Raw genomic sequence first — 24,411 nt, forward strand, 5'->3', positions numbered from 1 at the left:
ATATACTTTTGAAGTCTGTATCTTAAAGTGGTGATTACAATTTTCTCATGGGAACATGGTCTGTAAAAACCTTTGGCAGCAGTCAATATTTCCTAAAATAACATTGATCTTTAATGATTTATGATAATTAGAATATATTTCATGTTATGTATTTTATATTGAATCATGTTACATATTTTTTATTTTGAGTCCTATACATGTGAATGCTTACATTGATTTACTCATTAATTTATTTATTTTAACAGTTCAGAAACTGTTGCCAGATGTTGGTATATTCTGCTTTCTGGATCTGTGCTTATGAAAGACTCCATGGTCTTGCCTCCATGCAGGTACGTTTACATTTACTGCCTTAGAGTATGTGACAGGCAAAGTTAAAATTACAACTATTTATCTTCTCTCTTATGTTAAACTTTTTTCTGTCAGATGTATATTTTCTCTCAGTAGGTGATATATTTTATAAATGTGTTTGCTGGTATTACTGGAAATAGGATAGAGCTGATATTTCATATTTCTGAGGGTGTAATCTTTAAGTTTACGTCATGACATAGTATCTTTTATTTGATCTTTAGTTTTATATGGGATTTTATCTGATGGTTTTTGGGTGTGTTGCTATTAATAGCGGTTATAGAGAGGGTGATGTATTTTAATAGTTAAGAAAATGGTTTTTAGAGTAAGGTAAACTAGATAAAAGTCCTGATTTCTCACTTAACTATTTATATGATTTTGTACAAAATTTAATTGTAAAATGAGTATAATAGTACCTACTTGAAATATCTCTGTAAGGTTTTAGCAATCTACCACTCAAAGCTCTCAACAGAAGTCTGTAAACCTTAACAGTTGAGAGCCAGACTGCATGAGTTCATGTCTGTATTCTACTCTTTCTTGGGCAAATTACTTAAATTCCCCATTTGTGAAATGGGGACACTAATAGAACCTATTTCATAGCCTAGTTTTGAGGAATAAAAGAGTTAATATATATATATATAAAAAACTCTTAGACCAGTGCCTGGCTGTTATAAGTAATTGTTAATTATCACCATCATAATTATTATGTAAAACAAGAAGACTGGTTGGAAAAATGGTCAGATGTAGCATTCTTTGAGAATTTGTTCTCTAATTTTTTTGTTGTTCTCTAATTCTTAAAATTTTGGGGGTCTCGTATTAAAATTTGGTGACATAAAAATGTAATTTTTTACTGACTTTTTTCCAATAATGTTGAGATTTTTAGACTTTTAAAGTAGGGCTTTTAATTGCAGCTATTAGTTAACAAAACTGCTCAATTTAAATATCCAGTTATAGTCTTGGTAGATGGTATGGGCATCTCATTTTTGATGACATTTTTAAAATCCTATTTGGGGGTCCTGAAACTTTCTATGGTTGGCCTTTGATTAAGAAGTCTGTGCTTCAGGGCACCTGGGTGACTCAGTGTTTTGAGTGTCTGCCTTTGGCTCAGGTCATGATCACCCCTCATCAGGCTCTTCCTTGGTGAGGAAGAGCTTCTCCTTCTTGCCTATGTTTCTGTCTCTCTCTCTCTCTGTTGTCTCTCATGAATAAATAAATACAATCTTTAAAAAAGAAGAAGTCTGTGCTTCTTGCACCTGGGTGGCTCAGGTGGTTAAGCTTCTGCCTTTGGCTCAGGTCATGATCCTAGAGTTCTGAGATCAAGCCCCAGGTCGTCAGGCTGCCACTGAGCAGGGACTCTGCCTCTCCCTCTGCCTTTGCCCTTCTCCTTGGTCCTGTTCTCTTTCTCTCTCTCTCTCTCACTCTCTCAAATAAATGAATATTAAAAAAAAAAATCTGTGCTTCTTGACTAGTAGAATAAAACATGTCTCCTATTTTTACAAATAAAATACATAGTAGTTCTTGGTTGTAAGCCTTTTGGCTTTTGTTTTTTCTCCCTGTTTTTCTAAAGTCCACATTAATGGATTCATAGTAAGTTAGCCACTGAAACAGAATAAGTTGGAATGAAAGAGTATAGTAAAATTTTAGAAATACTAGTATTATTCTTTTAAATATTTTCTCACTCTTGTCTGCTGTGATGGATGGTCAACAACTTAAGACTTTCTCTAGCCATTAATCAGCCATAATAATTCATCACTATTTAGTGATTGAGACAGTGAAGCTTAATTTTTAAATAATAGAAACGTATGAGTTTTTAAACAACAAAGTCATGGTACATGTTAATGTAACCATCATGAACTTCATAGTAAACCTGATTATAGAGGTTTATTTAATCATTATTTATTTATATCTTTATGTATTTATCTTTAAAGATTTTATTTATTTATACATGTGAGACACAGAGAGATAGAGGCAGAGACACAGGCAGAGGGAGAAGCAGGCTCCATGCAGTAGCCTGAAGCTGGACTCAATCCCAGGACTCTAGGATCACGCCCTGGGCCAAAGGCAGGCGCTAAACTGCTGAGCCACCCAGGGATCCCCTCATTATTTAAAGAAAAGTTTTGGGACACCTGGTTGGCTCCGTTGGTTGAGCATGCAACTCTTGATCTCCAGCCCCATGTTGGGTGTAGAGATTACATAAAAAGTGAAAATTTAAAACTTAAAGAGCAGTTCTGAGTAGAGCATTTACATTTTACATTCGGCATATATTTGTAATAGGTCATTGTAAAATGATTGTTAGACTTAAATAATCACTTCAAATAAACTTAGAATAATGCTTAGCATATATTAAATAATTTGGGGTGTCTGTTAATTATTATAGTATAATGGCATTGGGATATGATCATTATGATCCCAACAGAAACACTACTACAGTATAGAAGGAGTGATATAGTATTGTAGTTCATAAAAATATAGCCCGTTTCTCTAAATTTAAAATATTTATTCCCCTTACTGGGGCACCTAGGTGGTTCAGTCAGTTAAGCATCTGCATTAGGCTCAGGTCATGATCTTGGGATCCTGGAATTGAGCCCCATGTAGGGCTGTCTGCTCATTGGGGAAGTCTGCTTTTCTGTTCCTCCTGCCCCTCCCCCCTCTTGTGCTCACTGTCTCCCATAAATAAACAAGTAAATAAAATCTTTAGAAAAACATACTTACACCCCTTAAGATAGAAACCACACAGTAATTTGAACAGGGACAGTTTAATTTAAAAAAAATTCTTATTTTAAGAAATTAGGCATTGAGAAGGATAAAAGAGCTAAGGGAGAATACCCAGGGAAAGAACAAACCTGAAGGAGGGGCCCTATCCCCAAAACTGGTTTTTAGATCTTGTTGGAAATGTGCCAGCTGTAGCCCAGTAGATAGTGGAGAAATTAACTTTGTTGCCTTGGGCCAGAGCTGGTACACAGTCAGAGTCAAGGCTAGCAGGAAGGGAACTGCTGACCAGGACTAAACCTCCCCTCCCCCTACTGGGTGTGGCTGAGCCCTGAGGCTGAGGACAGGACCTACCTTTGCCCCCCCCCCAGACACACACGCTTCCTCCTTTCTTCACCCCCCCAAGATGATTTTTCAATTGCATTGTTCTACTAGCACCCTCTACTGACAAAGCTTTAACATTTTCAGCAGGCAGAAGGAGAACATTGAATCTAGATCTTTAATTACAAAGTAGATTTTGAAACAGTGAATAGTGATGCCTGTGTGGCTCAATTGATTAAGCTTCTGACTCTTGTTTTCAACTCAGGTCATGATCTCAGGGTTATGACATGGAGCCTGAATGGGACTCTGAGATCACAGGAGAGTCTGCTTGGGAGTCTCTCTCTCCCTCTCCCCTCCCCACACTTGCATGTGCACAGGCACATGCTCTTTAAATTAATCTTTTTTTTTTTTTTTAAGAGAAACAATATATTTGCAATTGAAAGGCAGTCAGTAATTGGCATAGTCTACTCCCTTGGCTACTTAGCTTCCATATGAATGCTTCTAAACATGTTTGAACTTCCATCCCACAACAAAATTTTTCCGCCTTACAAGAGATAGCTGTCCTTCGTACAAGTGAAGAATTTCTTACCCTCTCCCCAGAATAAGAAGATGCACAGTTCTTTTTTTTTTTTAATTTTTATTTATTTATGATAGTCACAGAGAGAGAGAGAGAGGCAGAGACATAGGCAGAGGGAGAAGCTGGCTCCATGCACCGGGAGCCCGACATGGGATTCGATCCTGGGTCTCCAGGATCACGCCCTGTGCCAAAGGCAGGCGCTAAACCGCTGCGCCACCCAGGGATCCCAAGATGCACAGTTCTAATAGTCGTCACTAGCTATAGGAATTACAACTTGATCACAGTGCTTCTGAATATTTTGCTAACTAAAGACAACCTTTTAAAGTTTACTTCAAACAAAAGATATATGAAATAAATACAGGGAAGAGAGAGAAGAAGAAAATGACTAGTATTTACACACAAATACAGACATATACAGTAAGCAAAGGGAAAATATGAAAAGTTCTTATATTCCTTGTTTCTGTAATTGACCACAAGGCTGTTGTAGTTGGTACCTCTGGCTTCCTTCTTCTACTACCCATTCGGTACTTTTGCCCTAAGCCAGATTTTGATCTGTTCTGAGTCCTTTCCTGAATGATATGAACAAAAATTTTATTTCTGAGACGTCCTTAAATGTCCTGGCCTGTTGTAGTGGTGGTGGTGGTGGTGGTAGTTTTCCATTGATTTTATTTTTTTAAGATTTTATTTACTCATAAGAGATAGAGAGGCAGAGACACAGGCAGAGGGAGAAGCAGGCTCCATGCAGTAAGCCCGACGTGGGACTCGATCCCAGGACTCCAGGGTCACGCCCTGGGCCAAAGGCAGGTGCCAAACTGCTGAGCCACCTAGGGATCCCCCTCCGTTGATTTTAAGTAGTGGACATGGAAGTAAAACAAGAAGCCTAAGAAATTCTCCTGGGCTTCAGATGTCATTCTGGTCCCCATTTTGTGCAGCAATTCAATTACCCCTGTGATTGTAATTAGTCACTCAGGCCATTACAGTAACCCCTTTCCCTGCGTTTTGGTTCAGCGGCCAGGTGAAAGTATTTAATTCAGTGGAATCATTGTCTTTCCTGGTAGAAGCAATATTCGGTCGAGCACTAAGTCTCAAACCAGGAGAAGTTTTTTGGATGGGAAGTGAAAAATCTGTGAACAACTTACTAGGTGTAACAGTGAAAAAAGCCACTCTTATTTCCATGCCTTGAATGTCAGGCCTATGTATTCTGGCTGTTGGGGAAGACAGAAACCAGTTCTGTATTTAGTCTGCTGTGAAATGAGTGCCTTGATAAAAAATAATGTTGTCTAGAGTGCCAAGATGGTAGATCAGGCATATAGTGAGCCCATGGATAGTAGTGCTGGCAGAAGCATGGACATAGAAGGCAAATCATTTCCAGAATACGTATTTATTCCAGCGAGGACAAATATCTGTCTCCTTCATGACAGAAAAAAAAATCCATTGCAAGTAATCTGCCTCCAGGCTGGCTGACTGGTCCCCCCAAGGAGTGGTGCCATATCAGAGACTCAGTGTTGATCTCTAATGTTCACAGATTAGCTTCCCAGCAATAACATCAGCAGTTGAACCCCTGCATATTCTCCGTCTCTGCCACTATGGCTACTTGATTCATGGTCTCATTGAACAAGCACTGGTGTAGCTGGGAAAGGAGTTTGAATGACTTCCATAGAGCATGCCGTTTTGTTCACTTGATTTTATTAAAAGTCTACTTCACAGTGCATGCCCTTTAGACGTTCATAGGAGACACAGACATCTTTAGAGTCTGTGCCCATTCTGAAAGAAATCCTTCCACATACCTCTTCCCAGACTTCTTGTTACCAGTCTTCCAATCCTGTTCCTTCCAGATCCCTGGCCATTCAACCACACCATTAGTAACTGCCCATGAATCTGTTTCAGTCAATAATTTTGGCCATCTCTCAATCCAGACACAGTGGACATCTGAATGTACTGTTTGAAGTTCTGTTCCATAGGAGGATTTTCCTTTACTTACCATCTTCTTTCACTGTCACCCCTGAGTGACTTGTGGGCTGTCCACTTTTGAGTGGTACCAATGTGTGCAGACTCACTGATGAAACAGGCTCAAGGTTGTTCTTCCTGAGTTAACTGGTTGTAAGGAGCTCCCCAGGTGGGCATAGGCGTGGATTGAGTTAGAGGAAATGCTGCAAGAGGAGTTGATGTTGAAGGAGTCTGATCTACCTGTTTGCTCCTGGGTAAACTCAGTCTCTTACATACCATATTTATTTGATAATAGATTGCTACTGCCCCTGCTCAACAGTTGTGGCTAATTACAGCAGTTCATAATAGGGAGTTCACGCGGTATTATCGCCTGGTGTCCTGTAGTTTGGCATTCAGCATCTATGAAGGCCCACTTGCAAGGCATAACTTGTTTCTCAAAAGTATGATAAATATTTGCAGAAGATGGCATAAATGTAAGAGAAATTATAGACATCACTGTCATTCTCATATTAGTGCTTGGGAAATGCTCTACAGAGCATCTGTATTTGTAGCAGACACAGGGGGTACCATTGGATATACTGGTTCATAAGACCCAGATGGCACAGTGGCTTATACTCCATTTTGGATTTGCTAGCCCTTGTGGGTGATTTTCAATATGGGTCAAAGTAGCACACTTAATGTATGTTACCTCTAGAATACAAAAAAACTAACCAAGCATTGTGCCTCTCTCTTTGTGGTAGATGGCATAAAGTGCAGGAACTTGTATGTCCCCTTGGAGGGGATATCTTGTCACACCCTCAAAGTATGAAACTCCAGGAAACTTCACGGAGAGCAGGCCATTTGAGTTTGTTTATTTATTTTAAAGATTTTGTTTATTTATTTGACAGCATAAGCAGGGGGAGCAGAAGAGGGAGAGGGAGAAGCAGGCTCTTCACTGACCAGGGAGTCTGCTGCAGGGCTTGATTCCAGGACGCTGGGATCATGACCTGAGCTGAAGGCAAACACTTAACTGACTGAGCCACTTAAGTGCTCCTTATATGTAATTTAAATCAATAAAAGTTTTTTTGCATTTTACTATAGGTAGATAAGTAATGAAATCTGAAATTTCAATGTCTTCTGAAAGAATTTAGTTTTTTTCTGGTATTGACTTCACTTTTTGTTGCCACAGTAAAATCTGATTATAGCTCAACAAAGCAAGGACTTTATTGTGTGTTATTTTCAAATAAAATATAACAGTGTTTCATTTATTCATTCAAATATTCATTTATGGAGCAAATAAGTATTGATTATCATTTTACAAGACAGCATCAAGACAAAAAAGACTGATTTACTTTGGGATGACTGCTTTGTTTGGAAAAGGCCACACGGTTGTTTGACATTTAAAGAAAACTTGGAGAGTTAGTTGTGAAAATGGATTCTACAGATAAGCAGGATTAGCTTGGCAAAGAAGAAGGAAACAGACATTGAAGTTAGAATATCTCTAGTACTGAGGTATTAATTGGTCTAGTAAACATATAGAGCCTACATGTGTCCGGCACTCTGCTAGTCTTGGGGTTGGTAAGGTTATCTTTAAATAGCCCTGTAAATAGCACTGTTCTTTTTCTTAAGATGTTCTTTTTTTAAAAAAAAATTATTCATGAGAGAGAGAGAGAGAGAGAAAACGACAGGCAGAGGGAGAGGCCGGCTCTGTGCCGGGAGCCCAATGTGGAACTCGATCCCCGGTCTCCAGGATCACGCCCTGGGCCGAAGGCAGAGCTAAACCGCTGAGCCACCCGGGCTGCCCTGAAGATGTACTTTTTAAAATAATTTTTTTGACAAGTAAATTTGTACCATCCAAAAGTCAAAATGGTATTACAAATGGTGCTTTAAATATTACCATTCCCACTTTTATTGTCATCCCCACCATTTAACCCATCTGCATAGATTGCTCACCACTTTTATTAAGGTCTTTGTGTGATTTTTTTTTAATACATATGTGAAAAATTTTTTTCCTGTATTTTTGACCAAAAGAGGAACATTGTTCCTTGGTTTGAACTCTTTTATTTTGAAACAAATGGCAACAGTGCAGATGACCTAAATGTGCAAATCAGTGAGGTTACTGTAGATGGAAAAGTTCTGTGATTGCTACCCAGATCAAGAAGTTGGACATTGTCAGTACTATGGAGGCAGCCTACGTTTTTTTCTCAAATCAGCTTTTCTACTTTCCCCCATTCCCACCAAAAATAACATTTAAAAAAAATGTAATTAGTCTTTAATATCTGTAGACTTTTAGCTGGACTGTATGCACACCTTAACACTATAGTTTGGTTTTTTTTTTACTTTTTAACTTGCTATGAATGTAATCATACACTGTTCTTTTGTGTATAGCTTCTTTGGCCCACTGTTCATGAAATTCATCCATGTAGTTAGAGTTAATAAATTCTTACATATTAGTATTACATTGTTTATGTAGTGGAGGGCTCTTAGAAGTAAAGCATCTGTGAACATTCTTGTACATCAGATGCACATGGGCATGCATTTATGTAGCAGAGAATTGTTGGTTCACAGGATGTGCCTGTATTCCTATATTGCTGACTGCAACACTATCATACTCTGTTTTCCATATGGTTTCCTATATATCCTTTTCTCATTCTCATTCAGTCCCACATTTTTTAAAAAAAACAAATATCCACATATTGTGCTTATTTCTGGGCTCCTAATCTGTTCAGTTAGATATTGTTTGTCCCTGCTTGAATACCACACTGTTGTAATTACAGTAGCTTTATAGTGTGTCTTGAAGTTTAATAGAGAAACTATTTACAAGAAACTACTAAACTGCATTCCACAGCGTTGTACCATTTTAAACTCCCACAAGCAACATCTAAAAGTTCTGTTTCTCTTCCTACACAGTCACCAACATGTGATTATCATCTTTTAGTTTAGCTATTCTTGTCACTGTGAAGTGGTTTTCATTTTAATTTTCCTGCTTAATGAAACTGAGTGCTTTTTCTTGTGTTTATTGGTTGCTATTTCCATATTCTTTCACGAAGTATCTGTAAAAATTTTTATGCCTGTTTTAAAGTTGAGCTGTTTGTCTTTTTTTTTTTTTTTTTTAATTTTTTTATTTACTTATGATAGTCACAGAGAGAGAGAGGCAGAGACACAAGCAGAGGGAGAAGCAGGCTCCATGCACCAGGAACCCGATGTGGGATTCGATCCCGGGTCTCCAGGATCGCGCCCTGGGCCAAAGGCAGGCGCCAAACCGCTGCGCCACCCAGGGATCCGAGCTGTTTGTCTTGATTTTTTGTGTGCGTGTGTGGGAATCTTTAATACATTCCATGATACAAAGTGACAGGTTTTGCACATACTGTGTCTCATTTTTGGCTTGTATTTTCACATTCTTAATTATTTTAAAAGTAACTTTATTAAGGTATAATTGATGTAGAGCACACTGCACTTACTTAAAATACACAGTTTGATAAATTTTGGTGTGGGTGTACACCTGTAAAACCATTGCTCTAATAAAGGTAATGAACATATCCATCACCCCCCAAAAATTGCTCATGCCCTTTTGTAAACATTCTCCTTCATCCATCCTTGCTCCCTCCATTGGTCCCCAGGGATTAATTTTTTTTGCGGGGGGAGCATCACTGTAGATGACATTTTCTAAAATTTTATTTAAGGTGAAGCACAAAATATATAGTCTTTTCTTGGCTCGCTTCTCTCACTTGTTAAATTCTTGTTAAAATTACTAAGGTTTATCCCTGTTGTAGAATGTATCAATATTTCATGTCTTTTTTTTTTTTTAAGACACTATCCTGTACATTAGATCACCAGAACTTACTCTTGTTGCATCTGAAAATTGGTTCCCCTTGACCTTAATCACTGTAATTTCCTTTCCCCTGAGTACCTGGCAACCGCCATTTTAGTCAATGTTTCTATGAAATCAGGTTTTAAAAAAAAGGTTTTGGGACTCTGCATGTGATACCATATAGTATTTGTCTTTCTGTGTATGGTTTATTTCGTTCAACATAATGCCCTCAATGTTCATCCATCTTCATCCATGAAATGGCAGGATTTCTTTTTGCATCACATTATCCTGATCCATTCATATTTCATATGTTTCATTGTTTTTTATTGCGGTATTCTTTTGTATGGATATACCATTCTTTGTTTGCAATTTACCTACTGATGGACGTTTGAGTTATTTCCTGTTTTTGATTATTTTTGACTTGTGATGCTATCAGCATTTGTGTACAAGTCTTTAGATGGACATATGGTTTCATATCTTCTGAGTAAATACATGGGAAGAGAATGGATTATAAGTCTTCATGTGGACACATACTTTATTTTGGATATGTAAGTATATATGTATATTTATTTTGGAATAGCTTGGTTATGTGGCAGAGGAATATTTAACCTTTTAAGTGCCATGCTGTTTCCCAAAGTTGTCATTTTACATTCCCACCAGCAGTATATGAGAATGCTAGTTGTTCCACTAAGTCTCCTCACATCCTCACAAACACTTGGTAAGGTCAGTCTTTTTTTTTTTTTTTTTTTTTTTTTTTTGAGAGAGAGAGAGAAAGAGCATATGAGGGGGAGGTGGGGTAGGGAAGGGCAGAGGTAGAGGGAGAGAGAGAATCTGAGGCAGACTCCCTGCTGAGTGAGGAGGCAGTCTCCCGAGTTTGATCCCCTGACTGTGAGATGATGACCTAAGCCAAAATCAAGAATCTGATTCTTAACCGAACTGACTGATCCACCTGGCATCCTCAGGGTCAATCTTTTTAAGTTCCATACTCTCATGGGTATGTGATAGTAGCTGATTATAGTTTAAATTTGCATTTCACTAAATATTAGTGATAGCCTCTTTTCATTATAGTTACCTGTCAATAACGTGGCTTTTATGAAGTGTCTCTGAATCATTTGCCCATTTGGGCAGGATGGTAAAGTTGTATGATTTCTTATTTTTTAATTCCAGAAGTTCTTCATGCTCTACACAGTTCCTTCAACAGATGTATACCTGACAAATATTTTCCAGTCTGTGGATTGTTTTCCATCTATTAATTGCTTTTCAGAGAACAGAAAAACTTGATTTTGATGAAGTTCAGTTTATCAGGTTTTTTTCTTTAAGGACTGTGCTTTTGTTGTATGTAGGAAATCTTTGGTTAACCCAATGTCACAAATAATTTTTTCTATAATTTCTTCCGGAACCTGTATAGTTTCAGATTTTGCTATGATATATTTAGGTCTGTGATCTATTTGTAGCTAGCTGGTTTTCTTACACAGCATGGTATGTGGATCTAATTTCATCTTTTTACCTGTGGATATTCAATTGCTCTAGCACCATTTGTTGACAAAATTATCCTTTCTCTGAATTACCTTTGCATCTTTGTTGAAGTTGTATTGACCATTTGGGTATATTTCCCGACTATTTAATTTATTTCATTGATTTCTTTTTCTTTTTTTCTATTGATGTATTTTTCTGTGTAGTACCACTGCTTACATTATCCTGATGACTTTAGCTTTATGATAAATCACAAAATGTCTGAGTCCTCCTGGCTTTGTCAAATTGTTTGGGTTATTATAAGTTCTTTACAATTTCAGACGAATTTAGAATCAATTTATTAATTACAAAAAGAGAAAAGCCTGGGATTTTGATTGGAAATGCACTGAAATCTGTACACCATTTTGAGTAGTATTGATATCTTAATGGTTGATTCTTATAGACCGTGAACAAGGTACATCACTCAGTTTATTTAGGTCAACAATTTTGTGTAATATTCTCTCAGCGGTCTTCTGTAGTCTTCAGTATTAAGGTGTTGTATGTGTTGATTTTATATCTTGTAACCTTACTAACTTCACATGTTAATTCTAATAGCTGTCTTACAGATTCTGTAGGATTTTCTATCTGTTGTCTACTGATTTGATGGTTTTCTTTTTTTCTAATTAAAATATACCCTCCCCCCCTTTTCTGCTTTACTCCCCTGGGAAGAAATGACAGTGTTGAGAAGTACTGAGAGCAGACATCCTTTATTGTTCTGTCTAGAAGGGGATTTTGGGATGGGAAGGTAGAAGCATTCACTTTTTCACCAAGTATATTCATAGATCTAAATTTTTTGTAGGTGACATTTACCTAGTTGTCAGTTTTTATCTACACTTTATTGCATCCTCATCATCAGCCAACCACTGTTGTACTTCCTGGTACATAGATACCATTTACTACTATTTTACATAAATGGAACAATATGTTGTACAGTTTTTGTTTTTTAAAATATTTCACTTAGCATAATGTTTTAGAAATGCCTTCATGTTGCTGTGTATACTGATGATTCATTTTGTAAAATTGCTCATTAGTATCCCATTGTATGTATATAGCACAGTGTGTTTATACATTCTACTTTTGAAAGAAATTAAGGTTGGTTCTAATTTTTTTCTCTAACAAAGTACTTACAATCTTTTCTCTATAAGTCTTTATATGGACTTGTGTTTTTCTTCAGTAAATACCTAGAGTTCAGTGGCTGAGCTGCATGGTAGTCATGCTTAACTTCTAAAAAGAACTGCCAAATATTTTGTCGAATTTTGTGCCATTTATAATGCCACCACCAGTTTGTAGAATTCACATTGCTCAATATCCTCTTCAGTGTTTGATGTGGTTAGTCTCTGATTTTAGCTATTCTGGTCTGTATAAAATGGATCTGTATAAAATGGACCTCACTGTGGTGTTAATTTACATTTTTGTGATAATGCTGTCAGCTTTTTTGCATGTAGTTATTAACCATTCATGAATCTTCCTTTGTGAAAAGTTTCAATCCTTTAGAAGTTTTCTCTTTTGAGTTAAATGAGTTATTTATTTAACATGCATAAAAATTCACTGTAAGATAGATACTTTTGTATCTGTTGTTCCAGATACGTTTCCTGAACTGTTTCTTGCCTTTCCAGTTTTCAGTAGTGACTTCTTTAATTGTTAAAAAGTTCTAAGGATGACTTTTTTCCCTTTATTTGTAGTACTTATATGTTCCAACAAATCTTTCCCTACTCCAAGTTTGTAAAGATTTTCTTCTTTTCTTAGACAGTTTTCTTAAAATAGCTTTATTGGAGTATAATTTGCATACCATAAAATTCACCCATCTTAACTTCACAGTTGAATAATTTATAGTAAATGTATACATTGGTGCATCACGGTTACAGATGACTTTCATTGCCTGAAAAAGTTCCCTCATGCTCTTTTGCAGTTAACATGATCTGCTTTCTGTCACTATCTTCTTTTTGCATTATTTAGAAGTAGTCTTGGTTTTTGGCTTTTGTCAGAGTAACGTTTTTAAGATGTATTCATGTTTGGGCACATGCCAGTTGTAACACACTCATTTTTTTTGAATATTAAATTGTACTGGATTCTAGAAAGATACCACATTTTGTCTAGCCATTTACCAAAAGATGAAAATTTTGAAAAATTAGAAATTATTTATTGTTCCAGTTTTGGAGTTTTATTGTTCCAGTTTTGGAGTTTTTATAAGTAATGACGTTAACAAGTTTCGCTCACAAGTCTTTATATGGACCATGTGTTTACATTTGTAGATAATCAAATATAGTGGAATTGTTCTGTTGTATAACAAGCATATATTTAGCTTTTTGAAAAGGACAAAATTGTTTAAAAGAGGATATACTGTTTTACATTCTGACAAGCATTGTATAATGGATCTAGTTTCTCTGTAGTCTATCCATCACTTGCTGTTGACGGTATTTGATTATTACAGTTTCAGTGTGTGCTTAATAGCATCTCAGTGTGATTTTAATGTGCATTTCAGTAGTGACTGGTCCTTTTGTGTATCTCTCCGTGGGCTTATTAGTAGTGACTGGTCCCTTTGTGTATCTCTCCGTGTGCTTATTAGGCATTCCTATACTTTGTTGAATTATCTGCTCAATGCTTTTGTCTATTTTCGATTCTATGTTTGTCTTACTATTAGTTGTAAAAATTTACCGTTGACTCTTGAATAGCTGATATGAACATCCATGTGCATGTGTTAGTGTAGACATAATGTTTTCAGCTCCTTTGGTTAAATACCAAGTAACATGATTACTAGGTCATATAATAGTATTTTTAGTTTTGTAAGAAATTGCCAAACTCTACCAAAGTGTGCCATTTCATTTCCCTACAGCAATGAATGAGAGTTTCTTTTATTCCACAACCATATTAAGCGTTTGGTCTTGTCAGTACTGGATGTTAGCCATTCCTATAGGGTGTAGTGATGTCTCGTTACTTTAATTTGCATTTCCCTGATGACTTCTGATGTTGAGCTTTTCATGTGCTTGTCATCTGTGTATCTTCTTTTGTGGGCTGTTAAGGTCTTGGGCCCATTTTCTAATTGTTTTCTTGTTGAGTTTTAAGAATTCTTTGTGTCTTTCTGTCTTAGATAACCAAACCTTTCTCAGAAGGACTGTTTGCAAATAGTTTCTTGATCTGCGGCTTATCTTCTCATTCTCTTGACTTTGTCTTTTGTAGAGGAGTTTTCAATTGCAGTGAAGTTCAACGTACCACTTTCATGTATCATGCCTTTGATGTTTTAACTAAAAGGTCACTGCCGTTCCTAGAATCATTTAGATTTTCCCTGTATTTTTTAGGAGTCAAATGGTTTTATGTTTTACATTTAGGTATATAGTTCATTTTGGTGAAGATGTGGTATAAGATCTGTATCTAGATTCTTTTTTTTTTTTTAAGATTTTATGTATTTATTCATGAGAGACACAGAGAGAGGCAGAGACACAGGCAGAGAGAGAAGCAGGCTCTATGCAAGGAGCCCGATGTGGTACTCAATCCCGGGACTCCAGATCATGCTCTGGGCCAAAGAGAGGCGCTCAACCGCTGAGTCACGCAGGTGTCCTAGATTCACTTTTTGACATGTAGTTGGCCACTACTTGTTGAAGAGAACTGTCTTTGCTGCATTGTGTTATTTTTGCTTCTTTGTCAAAATCAGTTGAACATATTCATGGGACTCTAATTCTGGGCTCTGTGTTCTGTTTTATTGATACCTTTGTTTATTTTTTAGCCAGCATCACAGTGTCCTGTTTCCTGAACCTGTGTGGTACATTTTAAAGTCAGTTAGTGTCAGTCTTCTTACTTAGTTCTTGTCCTTTGATGTGTTAGCTATTCTAGATCTTTTTGCCTGTCCATATAAACTTTAGAATTGGTGTTTAAATATCTGTGTATTGGGAAGCCTAATCAATCAAAATCTCCTATAAAACCCAAAATGTTACTGGAGACTAAGAGTAAATTTTCATAGTTCTAAAAGGATGAATCTATTAGGAACCTAAAACAGTTTTAACTATGATAGAACCCTAAAATACTAGAAGTAAAAACTGACAGAATTGGAAAGATGAATAGAAATTGAACTCTTATGGCTGGAGATTGCAAAACTGTCTATAATCGGTAGAACCACTAGATTGAAAAATTAGTAAAGATAAATAGCTTAAGAAGTACTACTACCACTTTGATCTTATACATTTTTTTTTTTCTGGCTTATAGATGATTCTCCAGGATAGAGCATATTCTGGGCTGTGAAACAAGTTTCAGTAAATTTAAAAAGGTTGAAATTACTCAGGGTTTATTCTCTGAATTATATTGGAATTAAATTATAAATCAGTTCCAGGAAGAAATGTGAGAATTTAAACAACACTTTTGTAAATGACCATAGGTCAAGGAAGAGTTGACAGCAGAAATTAGAAAATGTTTTGAAATGAATGAAAATGAATATGTAACAAATACGGAGGTTCCCCTAAAAGGGGAATTTAGAGGGAAATTTACAACACTAAGTTTTTATAGCACCTTCATGAGAAAAGAAGAATGGTCTCAATTCAGTCACCTTGAGTTTTCATATTAATAAGAATAGCACAGTAAATTTGAAATAGAAGTGAAGTTTGAGTGGAAATCAGTGAAAGAGAAACCAGAAAAACAATAGAAAATAATCGGAGAAATGAAAAATTTGTTCTTGGAAAAGGTCAGCAACACTAATAATGTTTGGGGTAGACTGACCATTTAATAAAGAGAAAACAGGGACACCTGGGTGCCTCAGAGGTTGAGTGTCTGCCTGTGGCTTGGCATGATCCTTTAGTCCGGGGATCAAGTCTCACATCAGGCTCCCTGCAAGGAGCCTGATTCTTTCCCTCTGCCTATGTCTCTGCCTCTTTCTGTGTCTCTCATAAATTAAATAAATAAATAAATAAATAAATAAATAAATAAATAAATAAATAAATAAATAAATAAATAAATAAAATATTAAAAAAAAGAGAGAGAAAACACATATTACCAAAATCAGTTATGAAAGAAGAGATATTAATACAAAAATTAAAAGCATTTGAAAATTTTATGAGCCACTTTTTAACAAATTGGGTGGATCTTACAAAAACATACATTACCATAAGGAGACTGAAAAACTTTGAATGTATTTATAAAAAGCAAAGAAATTAAATTGATAATGATATTTATTACCACAAAGAAAAGCTAGGCCCAGATGGCATTACTATTAAGTGTTTTCAAGTATTTAAGAAAGCATTGCTACTTATCCTGAGCAAACTCTTTGGGAAAATGAAGAAAGTAGAAGCACTTACAACCTATTCTGAGTCCAGTATTAACCGAACACTAATACAGACAAAAACATCACAAGAAAAGCAAATCACACGTTTTTATCTCTCATGAACATACATGCAGCAGTTGTTAACAAGATTACAGCAAACTCAATACAGGTATATATTAATAAAGTATTAGAAACTGAGTAAGTTGGGGTTATCTTGAGAATGCAAGAAGGTTTAAACATTTGTAAATCAACTAATACAGTATAGTGTATAAGTAAAATAATGGACAAAAACCATATTGTTGCAGTAAAAAAAGAAAACAAAACATTTGGAAAAATCCAAAACCTGTTCATGATAAAACTTTTGAACATACTAGACATAGAGAAGGAAATCTGGTAATTCTGATCTAGGGTATGTACCTAAATGGCCTAGAGATTTCCTGTAGGTGGTAAAATGGAATACTGTGTGTGTGTGGGGGTCATCCTAGTTTTTTTATTTTCCCTCTTAGTGATCACAGCCCTGTCCTTCCTGTTTTCCAGTGTCTTGTAACTGTGCTGTTTATGTATTTTGATTTTCTTGCTTTTTTAGCTAAGAGAATAAATCTAGTATCTGTTACTCTTATCTTCAGTGAAAGAAATTTAAACAAATTTAATTTTTTATGCATTAGATGCTGTCAAGAGTTTTGGGGGAAAATAGTTGTACCGCTTAAGAAAAAAGAAAAGTGATTTTTTTTTCATCTTCAGAAGTAATTTATTATATGTAGACATTAAAATTTTGTTAAAAGACTAACATACTGCCTTCTGCACTAAGGAGGCACCTTAGGATCTTGTTATGAACTAATATTTGTATGTAACATTATACTTTGTGAAGAATTGACATTTTTAAAATACTAAACCTTCTCATAAAAGTAGATAATAGGTCACTTACTTTATTCATTCACTTTTTCCAGTCTATAAAATTGCATAGTGTTTTTTTAAATGACTTGTATTTCCTTATGTTTACTTTTTGGTACTTTATATTTTGCTTGATTAGTGAAGTTTCTTCAATTTGATTAGTTTATAGAAATATTTTAGATATTGGCCATGGTACTTCATTTTCATTGATGTAATATTTTAGATTGCTTTTATAATTTTCTTTAAGTGTGGTTTGCAAATAAGGTATGTTAAAATTTTGTCTAATATATAATTAGCAAATATTCTACCCCACCCCCTTTTAAAACATTTTGTTTCTCTTTTAAAATGAAGACCTTATGTTTTTCCTTTAAGTTCTTTTTATCTTTTGTTGATTACCACTTCCAAAATATAGTAGTTTATTTTCATAAAATATTCCATAGTTGTAGCTTCATTTTTTATTAGATGTTTTTACACTAGTTCAACATTATATACCAAATTCAAAATTTGAGACTAGGCAATATCTTTTAAAATTTTAGAGACTAAAAGCATGTATTTTTAAAAGATTTTTCACAAAGAATTGTGTTGATCATTTCTGTCAGGGCAAATAAGAGGAAAGGTATTGTTGGGTTGTTTTTAAGAAAATCTTAACATAAATGATAGAATTATAATTTCTTGGTTTAACATTTAGGGTTTGGGGAGGGGATCCTTTTTTATTTTTCCTATATTGATCTATTTTATCTATAATCTTTGCTAAAGAAATTGTTCTTTTGTTTTTATAGTTTTGGTAAGCAGTTTGGAGGAAAAAGAGGATGTGATTGTCTTGTATTAGAGCCTTCAGAAATGATTGTGGTAAGAATTTTAAAGAATGCTGCATTGTTTTTTTTTGAAATGCTTCAATTTCAACTTTAAATGTAGTAAGATTTTAAACACTTAAGGAGGTTCCATTACTGTGACTTTTAACATATTGGGTAGCATCAGACCTATATATCAAATTTGATATGGTTTTATCTACTTTAAATTTTTTCTGATTCTTGAGAGGATTTGAAAAATTATACAATTATATTTACCATGTTCCAAATTTGATAGTTTCTTTTACTACTTCTAACTAGAAATTTTAAATGAAGGCCTTATAAAGGAACCCTGACCTTTCAAGTGTTTTCTCTTTTCCTGCTTAATTTAGTTAATAATCTTTGAATATCCATATTCTGTGCTCTGGACATGAGGGAGAAAGCTAGAGAAAAAGAGACAACACAGTTATATCCAAGTAAGAAATGGTTTAGATATTAATATTATTACTTTAAGAGTATAATTAAGGAATAATTCTTATTCCTAAGAAATCCAGGTAGTTGATAAAACGTTAGAAAATCTCACTTTGTTTTTTAGCATTAAAAGAACCAAGAACACAACTTTGATTTACCTTGTTCTGAGATGACCTCTAGAAAAGAATTATATTGAATGGACTCATTGTACTGCTAGCATCTCCTGTAGATGATCATGTCATATGATTTGATTTTAAATTTGTAGGAAGTGAAGTTGCATTCTTAACGAAGCATTTTAATGTTAGAGTTCAAACTTCACATCTTCCTAGTTTGTTGTTACCTCTTCCCCAAACTGGATCATCTACATTATCATGCACTCAGTGTCCTAAATTTCATAAACAAATGAAATTAAAAAAAAAAAACAAAAAAAAAAAACACGAAATTTTAGCTCCTAAAAGGCAAGACTTATATCTTACTCGCTTTGTGTCTTCCATTGTATTGCAGAGTGCTGCCTGCATAGTAAGTATTCAGTGAATGTTAATTAAATTGAAGATTATTCAAGGCTTGGACTGTGCATTATGTTTATTTTCTTCAAGTGTTGGTATATGTAGCATATATAAGGCCTCAGAACTCTTTATCTTTTAAATAAATATATTGAGAGACACGTCAAGAAAACTGCCTCAGGCAGTACCGATTTTCTCATTTATTTGTCAGGTCACATATTTTGTATTTCTTCTGCTTTATCAGGAAAGAATAGTGCTTTTTACCTCAGTGTTCTCATATACTTTTTTTTTTGCTTAGTTTTATTGCATTAAAATACACAACATAAAATTTACTATCAACCATTTTAAGTGTTCACTGTTAAGTATTCAGTGTTATTAAATTACAGAGAGATTAATCACTTATAAATTATTAAGTTAATTTTCCCTGTAAGTTAAAGGGAGGGCTGTTTTTCTGCCCAGACCAGTCTCTAAGAAGATCTGCTTGTTCAGTGGGGTATAGAATTTAAAGCCAAGATAAGGCTTACAGTGTTTTTCATTGCTCCCGGTGCCTTTTTGCTTAAAGGGTCTGTCAGTGAACAGAGCTAGAAAATACACTGTGAGTGTATATGTACCCATACACATACATATATACATGTGTCTGTATTTATTTCTTTGTATCTGTGTTTAAAAACCAGAGTTTATTCTGACCTTTATTCTTTGCTTGTTACCTTCTTTCTGTAAGGGTAAGAAACTTGATTTCCATTATCAGTATTTAGTTGAACAGAATAGTTTAAGAATTCCTTGCCTTTAACATTGTTGAAAGTGCTGCTAGCTAGAGGATTAGCATGCACAAATACACATATTTTAAATACATATAATTTGTTGAGATGTTACAACAAATTATAAGTTATATTCCTTATAACTTAACTATATCAAAGTATAAAATGTTTCAAGCACCCATTCTAAAAGTAAGAAAACACTCAGAGAAGCATTAGGGACCTGGCAAAATGACAGAAGAACCAGATTAAAGGGATTCCTGTTGCCCAAATCTGGGACAATTTGAGAATCCACATAAAAATTCATAGTAGGGATCCCTGGGTGGCGCAGCAGTTTGGCTCCTGCCTTTGGCCCAGGGCGCGATCCTGGAGACCCGGGATCGGATCCCACGTCGGGCTCCCGGTGCATGGAGCCTGCTTCTCCCTCCGCCTATGTCTCTGCCTCTCTCTCTCTCTCTCTCTCTATCATAACTAAAATAAAATAATTAAAATAAATAAATAAATAAAATTAAAAAAAATTCATAGTAATTACTGGTATCCCTATATATAATATAAGAATTTATAAATTCTCCTGATACGAGTGAGTGAATAAGGGAGAAGGGAACGTTCTTCCCTATAACTGAAATACTAACAAATAGAGAAAAAAATGATTTTACAAAATCATTAATGAGTGCTGAAACTTGAGGGCTAGTGTTTGAGAAAACAGTACTTACAGTCTCAATATATCTCCCCACAAATCATTATGAAGAGAAGAATTAGCAAATTTCTATTGGGAAAAACATGGAGTATACCATTATAATAAAATCATTGCTATCACCATCAGTATGGGCACAAACTGATAAACTACTATTCCTAATAGGATGAAATGAGGACAAAAATACCACTTTTGTGATAATTTCCTGTGTGAAATGCATACCTGAATCTAGTCATTAGAAAATACCAGACAATGGGATCCCTGGGTGGCGCAGCGGTTTGGCGTCTGCCTTTGGCCCAGGGCGCGATCCTGGAGACCCGGGATCGAATCCCACGTCGGGCTCCCGGTGCATGGAGCCTGCTTCTCCCTCTGCCTGTGTCTCTGCCTCTCTCTCTTTCTCTCTCTGTGACTATCATAAATAAAAAAAAAAAAAAAAAACATTAAAAAATTAAAAAAAAAAAAAAAGAAAAGAAAATACCAGACAAAATAAAATGAAAACATTCTACTATTTGACCATTACGCAGAATATTCCAGTGTCAGAAAATACAGAGAAAGACTAAGGAACTATTTCAGATTAAAGGCAGAAAGACATAAACACAATACTTGATCTTACATTAAATCCTGGAGGTGGAAGGGCTTATGGCTATGAATGATGCTTTTGGCACAATTGATGAAATTTAAATATGGACTTGTAGAGTAGATAGTACTGAATTTCCTGGTTTTTTGTTTTGTTTTGTTTTTTAAGATTTTATTTATTCATGAGAGACACACACAGAGAGGCAGAGACTTAGGCAGAGGGAGAAGCAGGCTACCCGCAGGAAGCCTGATCCCAGGACCCCAGGGTCATGACCCGAGCCAAAGGCAGACCCACTGAGTCACCCAGATGCCCTGGAATTTCCTGATTTTAAGAACTATACTGGGGTTATATGAAACAAAGTCTTCATTCTTAGGAAATTCATGTTGATATATTTTGAGGTCAATTTATACGTAGATGTTTAAGAAAAAATTTGCGTGTGTACATATAAAATCTTAGAAAATCACCAAAGAATCACATAAAAAAATTTTTTTTAAGTGATGTTTATGCCCAATATGAGGCTTGAACTCATGACCTTGAGAGAAAGAGTTGTACATCAAGTATTTGCTGATTGGTTGGTAATTTTTAATTCCAAACCACACTTCATTGATGAACAGCATAGTAAAAAAAGCTTTTATAAGAGAATAATACAAAATAGTATTAAGATTTTTATTTTTGAGATTTATGAAAGATTTTATCAAAATATTGTATGAATTTTTTCTTTTAAGTTTTTCACCATTACATCTTTTTTAAGTAGATCACATGTCTAACATTGGACTCATAACCCTGAGATTAAGAGTCACACGTTCTACTGACTGAGCCAGCCAGGCACCCTGATACTACATGTTTTGACTTCTTAAAATGTATTAAATATTTTGTACAAGTATAAATCTTTGGTACGTCAGTATTTTTTAGCTGAAATTATTTAGAATTCTTGAAAGAATTTAGTCTGAGTGCATGAATGTTAGAAATACATGTTTCTTGTTTTCATAAGTTGTTTTAAATGGTTTATGTGTACAAATTTTAGTAACTCCACTAATGATTGGGAATTTGTGTTACTGAGCATCTTTCTGATCACCTGATAGTTAGTCATCTTAATCTGACATGCTATAAGGAAATTTCCTTGTTTTAACTTGTGCATATTTTCATATGCCTTCAGGGGGATTTGTTTTTCTTAATAGTCATATGTCATGCTCATTTTTCTAATTGGATTATTTTTTTAGTAAGGTTTATTTATGTTAGAGAACACCGTGGGGGAGGGGAGAGAGAGAGAAAGAGAAAGCGAGGGAGAACCTTAAGCAGACTACCTGCTGAGTGTTGAGCCCACCTCAGGTCTCTGTCTCAGTGTCTTACAATCATGACCTGAACTGAAATCGATTCTGATGCTCAACTGACTGAGTTACCCAGGTGACCCAGATTATTATTTTTTTATTCTTTCTTATTCTTAAGAGCTTTTTGTTAATAAATGAGCTTATACAAGGCTGTAAATATATCATTTATTCTTTAAAATAAATTTTGCATTAGGCTTTTTTTGTTTGTTTTTATCTGTAGAGTTTTCCTCTTAAAAGTTTCTGGTTAACGTCATGCTTATTATTAGAAAAACCTTCCCCGTGACAATATTACTGAACTTTTATCCTGTATTGCTTTATAGAATTTTTTTTAAAGATTTATTTGTTTTAGAGAAAGGGAGCACCACTGGGGGAAAGCACAGAGGGAAAGGGAGAATCTCAAGTAGAATCCCCGCTGAATTTGGAGCTAGACAAAGGGCTTGATCTCTAGACCCTGAGATCATGTACCTGAGTTTTAATCACCAAACACTTAACTGACTGAGCCATCCAGGTGCCCTGCTTTATAGAATTTGTTTTAGTTCCTTATTTTACCTTTTAGGTCTCATTTCTCTGGGTAGCCGAAGGACAACAGTAATCACTTAACTATCTGTCTTCCAACATTTCCTCCAGAGGCAGTGCAGAGCTACAAGAAGAGTAAAAGAGATCTATATATAAACCATATTCATGCATAGGTTGAAGGCAGAGAAGGCCAGATTTAGAAAATAATTGTAAGGAGAGAAAACCCATCAATTCTCAGCATATTATCTTTCACACACTGTCTTTTCCCAACTCTCACCAAGGCTTTGTGGTGAGCAAAGGTCGACCAAGCAGATTTGCAGAAAACACACAAGATAGAAGCTACCAAGTGGACCTAAGCTTAATCTGCACTGTCACTGCACACTGACTTTAAAATTGTGGGTGTGTATGTATGATAGAACAGAACATGTTTTACAGGGTAGTCATTTAAAATGTAATGATTTACAAAAGTCATCTTCTAAATGTGTATCTTCAGGGTTAAGATAAAAGGTAAAAAGAAGGCAAACCCCCTTAGGAGTTAAGTGTTGAAGAAGAAAAAAAAGCATGTCGGAAGTTTTAGGTTCCTGCAAGACAAGGTGAACATAAAATCAGAGTCTCATAATGTTTTTTTTCCCCTCACCAAGACAAAAAAGAAAAAATATCCTAAAATACCTGGACCTCAGAGTATTTGGTAATTTCCTATTAAACTAGAAGTCTTGTAAAAAAAAAAAAAATCCCAGTACCACAAAAAGATAAGACAGGAAGATTAATAAAAGTATATATAGTTAACAAAAAAGAAGAGATTCATTACATACCAACTGAAGGAAATTCATCCATACTCCAGAAAAAAAAAAAACAAATAACAAACACACAGATGAAACTGACCTTACTATAGAGACAAACATTTTCAATCATTTGAGGACATTTTTTTTTAATATTTATTCATGATAGAGACAGAGAGAGAGGCAGAGACATAGGCAGAGGGAGGAGCAGGCTCCATGCAGGGAGCCTGAGGTGGGACTTGACACCAGGATCACACCCTGGGCCGAAGGCTGGCACTTAAACCACTGAGCCACCAGGCTGCTCGATGACATTTTTTTAAATGTAAAATTAGAAAGTCAAAAACCAAGAAAAGAAATTATTAAGAAAAATGGAATAAAAGAGTATATACTCGGTAAAGAAATGGAAGACCTAGAAAATAATTATTTTAGAAATAAATAAATTGCAGGATGCCCCAGGGAGAACACACTCAAACTTTAATAAGGTGCATTGAACAAATCAAAACTACAGTAAGATATCACCTGTCAAAATGGCTAAAATCAAAGGTAATAAATTAAGGGGGGGGGTTAATGAAGATGTGGAGTAAAAGGAATTCTCATACACTGTTGGTGGGAATGTGGATTAGTACAACCAATGTGAAGAACAGTGTGGAGGTTCCTCAAAAA

General features: G+C 35.3%; 1 protein-coding gene across 6 annotated transcripts in view; it reads left to right on the top strand.

Annotated features, from left to right (window-relative positions):
* The window catches only part of RAPGEF6 (Rap guanine nucleotide exchange factor 6), a 183,999-nt gene that overhangs the window by 27,637 nt on the left and 131,951 nt on the right, over nt 1–24,411 (top strand). For 4 of the 6 annotated variants that reach the window (XM_055301416.1, XM_055301418.1, XM_055301420.1 and 1 more), the window contains 2 exons: nt 246–329; nt 18,117–18,186. In XM_055301416.1, coding sequence (XP_055157391.1) covers nt 246–329; nt 18,117–18,186 — 154 coding nt within the window. The remainder of the gene's footprint in view (nt 1–245; nt 330–18,116; nt 18,187–24,411) is intronic. The other 2 variants (XM_055301421.1, XM_055301422.1) reach the window with 1 other exon arrangement.

This window comes from Nyctereutes procyonoides, unplaced genomic scaffold (genome assembly GCF_905146905.1).
Source record: "Nyctereutes procyonoides isolate TBG_1078 unplaced genomic scaffold, NYPRO_anot_genome, whole genome shotgun sequence".
Taxonomy (NCBI): Eukaryota; Metazoa; Chordata; class Mammalia; order Carnivora; family Canidae; genus Nyctereutes; species Nyctereutes procyonoides.